The sequence below is a fragment of the Diceros bicornis genome, chromosome 1 (assembly GCF_020826845.1).
Source record: "Diceros bicornis minor isolate mBicDic1 chromosome 1, mDicBic1.mat.cur, whole genome shotgun sequence".
Lineage (NCBI taxonomy): Eukaryota > Metazoa > Chordata > Mammalia > Perissodactyla > Rhinocerotidae > Diceros > Diceros bicornis.
In genome coordinates this window covers 3173947-3182276 of record NC_080740.1, presented here as the reverse complement: position 1 = coordinate 3182276, position 8330 = coordinate 3173947, and the positions used below count along the sequence as shown (strand labels likewise).

The window sequence follows — 8330 nt, the reverse complement described above, 5'->3', positions numbered from 1 at the left end:
TTTGGGCCCCCAGGACTTGGGACAAGAGGCCATAAAAAGGATGTAAAAAGTTTGTGTGTGTGTGTGTGTGTGTGTGGGTGGGTGGGTGGGTGGGCGGTGGGGGGGGGGGGGATGATCACAATTTTGTCTGGAACTAATTCTGGTGGAGCCTTAACTCTTACTTTTTTTCTGAAGATAATGTGCAGAGTCTGTCTGAAAGTTTCAAAACTGTGAGCAAGTCGAGGTTACAAATCCAGAAGAGCACGGCAATAACCGTCACTGTGGCTTCAGTAATGTGTGTGTTCTGTTCTGACAATGGGGTTCCTTTGAGGATTTCTGGGGTGAACAAGATGTAGGAAAATGAATAAACAAATCTTTATTGAGTGCCTACTGAATGCAGAATGTTACAAAGAGCTAGGTAAGTGGAAGTTCAAAAAGGAACAGAAAAGAAGGAAGCAGCCCAATGCCCATTGATGGATGAGTGGGTAAACAAAATATGGTATAAACATACAACGGAATATTACTCAGACTTAAAAAGGAATGAAATTCTGACACATGGCAACAACACGGATGAACCTTGAAGACATGATGTTAAGCGAAATAAACCAGACATAAAGGACGAATCTTCTATGATTCCACTTATATAAGGTAGTCAAATTCATGGAGACAGGAAGTAGAATGGTGGTTGCCAAGGGGTTGAGGGGTGGGGTGGTGACGAATGGGAGTTGTTCTATAGTGGCTACAGGGTTTCAGTCTGGGATGATGGAAAAGTTCTGGAAATAGTGGTGATGGTTGCACCAATGTGAATGTACTTAATGCCTCTGAACTGTACACTTAAAATGGTAAATTTTATGCTATGCATATTTTAACACACACACTGATAGACAACAAAAAACAACGAATAGAGCCGTTTTTGGCTTCCAGACGTTTGAGTTGACAAAGAGAAGGGAAGACGCACAGTCACAGGAACGGCAGCGCGGGAGGAAAGAATGGAACCGAGCACAGGCAGGGACCCCGAGGCATCGCTCTCTGTCGCTGGGAGACATTGGGCGTAATAATGGACTATTTTCCTGGCTCCCCCAGGAGCCTGTGAGCACCCTCACGCCAGGGACTCCCGTTTTATTTTCTCTCCAGAACCCAGAGTCCAGGCACAAAGTGCTATCGCAACACAGTCTGGTGGAATGCCTCTTGGAGGAGGACCGCGGCCCCAGGGGTCTGCCGAGTTTGGAAACATGTTCACGGGTCAACTTCCGGGATGCGCTAGGGGCCGGAGACAGGAGCCCCGAGTCACCGCCCCGGGACTCACGCCAGCGTCTCTGCCCAGCTTTCGCCCACCGAAGGAGGCCCCTGGACCCCAGGGAGCTCTCGGTTGTGGGGGGGGGGGACCGCGTCCTGAGGGTCCCGCCGCCTCCTCGGCTCTAAGCCCCGGGGGCTCCTGGAGCCCCCAACCAGCCTGCGCGAAAACCCGAATCCCGCAGTCCCAGGGAACGCCTCTGCGCCCGCCCAGTCGCCCCAGAGAAGGGGAGGTGGGGCCGCCCGCAGCCCACTGCGGAGAAGCCCGGGAGCCCCGGCCGCACTCGCCAAACGCCGGCTGCTCGGGAGCTCCGGGTCCGGGCCCCACCGCGCTGCCGCAAGGGGGCGGCCTCCCCACCCGGCCCACCCGGCAGGCGCCCCGCCGCTGTCCGCATCCACGCAGCGTGGTCCCCGCCCGCCTCGCGGAAAAGGGTCCCGTCCGGTGCACCGCTGGACGGGTGAGGTGGAGACGCCCAGCCGCCCCCGGGAGCCGGGAGCGCGCGAGCGGGCGAGGCCCGGGGTGGGGCAGCGGGGCGGACGCTCGTGGGGTTTCCAGAGCGCTGGAGTAACGGTCGCACACAAACAAATGTGCAGCTTCGCTAAAGCCAGAGAGGCACGTGGAACGCCCCAGTGCGCGGCCGTAGGGAAGCTCGCCCACCCCTCCGAGAGCACTGCCCTGCGGCCCGCCCCCTCGGCCGATCTCCGCTCTGACCTGCAGCGCATCCTAACGCCCCGCACTGAGTGGCCAGAAGATAATTGGCCACGTTTCTCAAAAGTTTCCGAGGAAGGGCTCTTGAACCCCTTGGGAAGGGACCTGCGGACCAAGTTACAAACGAAACCAGAGTCCCTCTCGCGCCCTCCTTGTGCAGCCGAGTTCAGGGCGGTGGTACCAGGACAACGGCCGTAACTGATCGTCTCAAGGAACTCACGGTCTGCGAACACATTCTTCCTCTTTAAATACTGCGCCACACACCAACCCTCAGTCCAGCGAAAATCGTGTGTTTATTTAGGTATCGACTGAGCACTTACACAACTTAAACCTTCAACTGTAGAAGTGAAGTCCTTGGTAAGGACTCCCGGCTACATCAACGAAGCAATGTAATGCCTGATGAATAGTGCTGATTAATGTTGGCTCAGGTTAATGCCGAGCCCGTGACAATAACCGAATGGTTCAGCCGTATATCAAACGAAAGTCAATGAAAAATCACTTATTTAGAACTTTGAGGCGTTCTCATAGATCTTTCCAAGATCTGTGATGGACTTTATGGGTCGTTTGCAAGTGTAACTGGTTGGTAGCTGTCTTCAGCAACAAAAACTCGATTTTAAAAGAAGTCTTAAATGGGAGAACAGTTTACTTTTGAGGCTCTGTGATTCGTAAGGGGAGTAATGAAACCTTTGAAAATGTGAAAAGTACTTGGTCGATAAAATGATATACACAAAGGCAACTGATGATTGCTTTCACAGAAGGTCATTGATTTTGGATTCTCAGTTCTTGTCAAGTGGTCATTTTAATCAGAAAGCTAAAACTTTGAGACAAGGTCTCAACTTTGAAATAGAAGGATTTAGGAAATGTAAAAATCCAAAAGGTAAGGCTATGTGAGTGTGAATTCCACAAACTATTAGGATTTTTCCACTAGCCAAAATAATCTGAGTTGATGACAAAGATAGGTATACATAAAATAGCATCGTATTTGAGTCGTTTACACTACCTTGTCACCTGAAAAAAAAACTGAGTTGAACAGAACTTGAATCTTATTTTAAAAATTATTTAGTTTCTTCTCACCAGTAACTATTGGAAATATTTAGTGGATTTTCCAATAACATTTTAAAAAATCGATCTGAAAGTTTTTAGTTATCATTGTAGCTTCTATTAAGCCTGCCTGAGTTGAGTTATGTGTATATGTTAGAGTAATTTAAGTATTTTGAGATTACTGAGAAGTGTTGATTAGAATGTTCTCCTTACTGAGAACTATAGAGTCCCTTTCCCGATTATGAAAGAACTTTTGCAAGTCGTTCCTAGGTGCAATTTTTTTTGCGTTTTCACTAAAATTGTCCATTTCTCCTTTGCATTCAATCATTACTTTCTTTATTCCCACGAAATTCGTCAGATCCTCTCATTAGAGGGGCTTAGTTTAGCTGTCAAGTTTCTAGGGCATTCAATTGCAGATAAGTGGCTAAAACGCCAGTCTAACAGCATTTTTATTAACAGATGGTGGAAAACAAACGTCTTGGGAGAAGAACCGAAGGGGACAGGTTAAAAGGTCAATAAACAATTATTATTGTGCTTAAACTGGGGGTTTCTCATCAGATTCGATGGGGAGCCGCTCACCCAATCTGGGGAGAGGGGACAACAGCAGCCCTCAGAGCCATTCCTCAGGGGCCACCTCAGACGATGGGGCTGGAGGGCTCCTACAGGCCCTCGAGTGGTCAAACCGTCGCGTCACGGGAGTGTTTTGAGGTTATGTTGAGGGCTGACGGAAGAGAAGGAGGCTGGGAACTCTAAGGCGTGCAGCGGCACTAGGTCCAGACCATCGCGGGCCAGCGCGTATTTCAGGTCTCAGCCCCTTTGGAGAGGAACGGCGGGGTCCTCTCTCCTCTCGCGTCTTCTCAGTGGCCGCTCCCTCTTACGGGTGAACTTTCTCTCCCGAGCAGGGCTGATTTCCTAGGCTTTCTTTCCCTTCCCTCGGTAGCGCTCTGACGTGCGCACCATGTGACAGGCCTCCTTCTGCTATAAGCCGAGGAAAGGTCCGCCCTCTCCTGGACTCAGCCCTCGTCTCGCCGAGCTCTGTCCCCAGACTCTCCCCCGTCCCGCACCCTCCCGGGCGCCCGCACTCTGACTTGCTCGCCCGGGGCCCCGCCACCCCCTCCTCAACTGACCGGGCGAGGGGCGCTCCGCAAGGGAAAGGTCAAGTCCCTCGCCCGGGACCGGCGCGCGCGGAGCCAGGGAGCGCAGAGACCGCGCGGCGACCGCGGCGGCGCAGGAGTTACAAAGTCGCCGCGCAAGCCTCGGCCGCCGCCGGGGAGCCCCCGCGCAGCTCGAGCAGCCGAGGCGCCCCCAGCGTGGCGCCCCCGGGCCCGGTCCGCCGCCCGGGACCCCGGCTGGGGCGCGGCGGGAGCCCGGAGCCCGGCGCCCCTATGCGCCGCCTCGCCGCCGCCGCGCCACAGCCATGACCCTGAGCACGGAGATGTCCGATGCCTCCGGCCTCGCCGAGGAGACAGACATCGACGTGGTGGGGGAGGGCGAGGACGAAGACGACGAGGAAGAGGACGACGACGACGAGGGCGGCGGTGGCGGGGCCCGGCTGGCGGTCCCCGCGCGGCGGCGGCGGCGGCGGCGCTCGTACGCCGGGGAGGACGAGCTGGAGGACCTAGAGGAGGACGAGGAGGACGATGACATCCTGCTGGCCCCGCGGGCAGGGGGCTCCCCGGCGCCCCCCGGCCCGGCCCCGGCGGCGGGGGCCGGGGCGGGCGGGGGCGGCGGCGCGGGCGCGGGCGGCGGCGGCGGCGGGAGCGCGGGCGGCGGCGCCAAGAGCCCGCTGGTGAAGCCGCCCTACTCGTACATCGCGCTCATCACCATGGCCATCCTGCAGAGCCCCAAGAAGCGCCTGACGCTGAGCGAGATCTGCGAGTTCATCAGCGGCCGCTTCCCCTACTACCGGGAGAAGTTCCCCGCCTGGCAGAACAGCATCCGCCACAACCTCTCGCTCAACGACTGCTTCGTCAAGATCCCCCGCGAGCCCGGCAACCCCGGCAAGGGCAACTACTGGACGCTCGACCCCGAGTCCGCCGACATGTTCGACAACGGCAGCTTCCTGCGCCGGAGGAAGCGCTTCAAGCGGCAGCCGCTGCTCCCGCCCAACGCCGCCGCCGAGGCGCTGCTGCTGCGCGGCGCGGGGGGCGCGGGCGGCGCGGGCGACCCGGGCACCGCCGCGCTCTTCGCGCCCGCGCCCCCGCCGCCCCCTCCCGCCTACGGCTACGGCCCCTACGGCTGCGGCTACGGCCTGCAGCTGCCGCCCTACGCGCCGCCCTCCGCCCTCTTCGCCGCCGCCGCGGCCGCCGCCGCCGCCGCCTTCCACCCGCACTCGCCGCCGCCGCCCCCGCCGCCCCCGCCGCCCGGCGCGGCCGCCGAGCTGGCCCGGACCGCCTTCGGCTACCGGCCGCACCCGCTCGGCGCCGCCCTGCCCGCGCCGCTGCAGGCCGCGGCGGCCAAGGCGGGCGGCCCGGGCGCCTCGGCGCTGGCGCGCTCGCCCTTCTCCATCGAGAGCATCATCGGGGGCAGCCTGGGCCCGGCAGCCGCCGCCGCCGCCGCCGCGCAGGCCGCCGCCGCCGCGCAGGCCTCGCCCGCGCCGTCCCCGGGGGCCGCGCCCCCCGCGCCCCCCGCGCCCGGGCCCGGCGGCGGCGGCTGCGCGGCTCAGGCGGCCGTGGGCCCGGCCGCCGCGCTCACCCGCTCGCTCGTGGCCGCCGCGGCCGCCGCCGCCTCCTCCGTCTCGTCGTCGGCCGCGCTGGGGACTCTGCACCAAGGGACCGCCCTGTCCAGTGTGGAGAACTTTACTGCTAGGATTTCCAATTGTTAGTAACGCGGTTAGCGCGCGCGCCTGGGAAGGAGAAGGTAGGCACCCGGCTCCTTTCTCCGTCTCGGTGGTTCCGTGTTTTGTTCGCTCCTCTCGGCGCGGCCCCCCGTTTTCGCCGCTTCGAATTCGCAGACCAGACTGTGTTTGGCAACAGCTCGGGCGCGCCTTTCTGCTCCGCGGGTCCCTCTATTTATGCAAAGTCGCCCTATGCTGCAGCCCCCGACCGGGGTGGGGAGGAAGAGGGTGCTGGGCGGGGGCGCGCCCTGTCTAGGCACGAGGGGCTTCCTTGACTTTCGGGAAATTTTTAAAAATCTAAGCCTTTTTGAGGTCTAGAGATTCTCAGGTCCAGGCGTTAAAAAAAAGTATCAATCATGTGCAGAAGAATAATACAAAAATAGTAAAGGTCCCGAAGAATGCCAGCTAAGCGATACTTTTTATTTGAGGACACTTGTCTGGTGTACTTTTTCATGAAAAGGAAAAAATGATAAACATGTTTACACAAGGAAAAAAGTCAAAATTATCATTTCCTATTTTAACCTGTGTTTTGTATCATAATAGACATGCAGAATTTTTATTTTGTACTTACTGCATATTCTTTACAAGGAGTATTGTAAATTTTACTGGCAATTATTATTGTACTATTCTAATGTAAGATTTTTACACTTTTTCAGAAATAAAAAGCTTAATTTTCAAAGAAAATCCACCAAAAGAATTGGCTTCAGTGGTCCCCTTCTTAGTTTATTTTCTGTTAAAAGCAGTTTCTACGTCAGATAAGTAGGAACCCATTACAGAGTAGACAAATATTATTTTCGAAGAGAATTTAACAGAAGCATCATGCCATGATTTTTAACTTATACTTTCTAAGTCAGAACCATTGCAGAAGAGCAAAAATTATTTTAAAATGACTACAAATAAAAGGAGTTACTTTGGTATACATTTTCAAATCTCATTCTGTTCCATTTTGAAGAGTTTTGAGGCTATTTTAAACTATGGTTTAAAATTAAAACCATAGTTACCCTCAGATAATTCTGTAGAACTTCTGATTTTTGTGCTTCCCACTTCATTTTATTTCCACTCACTTTTGAGCACAATATTGTATGTATCTGTAAAAACTTTGCAACATAATATTATATTGTAATGGAAGCAATGCAAGCAAATAGGTAATTTTTAGTGTAAAAATTAATAGAAAAAAATTTAATAGAGATGATCATAAGTTAAATAGCTTTAAAGTCCTGAAGAAGAAAATACTTACATATATCAAATGAATTGTATTTGAAAGTTCTAGTATTTAAAGCTGTTATTTTATCAACAGAAGAGATTCCAGTAATTGCATAAAGAAGTTTCTATCTTGAAAGGCAAACTTAACATCAACATTCTGATTTAAGTGAATAACTCAGGGTGTGTAAGAGAAATCTTCAATTTTAGGATAGTCCACAATTTAAAGAATAAAAATGAAAACACATCAGGCATTGAACTAATTATATTTATACAATTTAGGTGATTTAGGATATCTTTTTTCAAATTTTAAGTGTTTTCATTAACTGCTTGTTGCAGGCAATGTCTAGTTCTTTGAAAAAACGTGAGACTCTAGTATTGATGACTACAGATGTTATTATGGGCTCCAAATAAAACCAAGGCATATATAATATGTAGCTTAAATGCTGAATATCCCTGAGTTGCAGAGGAAGTTGTGTTTTTTAATTTTTTTTCAAATATCTGGACAGATATATATCTGAAGATCTGCAGATTTAACCTAGCAAGTTAACAAAGACTGCATTATAGGCAAATATTTTTCAGTGACATTCGCTCAACGCCTTGTCCTCTTTTCCCTTTTTAGGGATTAAAAAAACTGACTTTCAGCCTCAAAATTAAGTTCTGGGTTTTTGTCCAATGAAATATTTGGAAGAGATTATATGAGTCTAAAGTAAACACACTCACACTCAAATTTACCGGTAAATATATAGATACAAATTAAAATATCCTTACACCGGAATCTTACATGCGAAAGCTGCTTTTGCCCTAGCTCGGCCCAGGGAGAGGAGACCGGCACCGAGAACGTCCGGACCACCGCCGCCCGGGGGAGAGGCGTCAGCGGGCGGAACCAGGCGGCCCGGCAGCGCCGGCCGCTCGCAGCCTCTATGACGCCGTGGGTCTGAATCACGGAGAGAGCCACAGAACCAAACCGTGTGTATTGTGCCTATTTGCGTGGTGCTTGGATGTCCTGAAAGCAGGGAATCCCGGCTAATCCCTCTCCCTGTTCAGATTCCCGCCTCTTGACCAAGTAGCGGACGGCGCCACCTCCCAGGTCGTCAGTGCTCGGGAGGAGCGGTGAGAAGGCAGCGGGCCTCCAGCGCCGCCCTCGCTCCGGGCCCGACCTGGGCTCCCGCTCCTCCTGCGCCCGCTGGAGAGACGGGGCGCACGGCGAGCCCCCGAGCCCGCAGCAAAAGTCACCCCGGCCGCCTGCCTCAGTCTCGACGTCTGCGTCAC

General features: G+C 53.8%; 1 protein-coding gene across 1 annotated transcript; it reads left to right on the top strand.

Moving 5' to 3' along the window:
* Nucleotides 1–4065: 4065 nt before the first annotated feature.
* On the top strand, nt 4066–6807 carry FOXD1 (forkhead box D1). The gene has a single exon (XM_058569232.1). It carries the CDS (start codon nt 4440–4442, stop codon nt 5844–5846), a length of 1407 nt encoding a protein of 468 aa, XP_058425215.1. The 5' UTR covers nt 4066–4439; the 3' UTR covers nt 5847–6807.
* Nucleotides 6808–8330: the final 1523 nt, after the last annotated feature.

Coding starts and splice junctions, on each gene's coding strand:
- FOXD1 (XM_058569232.1), top strand. CDS start 4,440: ATGACCCTGAGCACGGAGATGTCCGATGCCTCCGGCCTCGCCGAGGAG.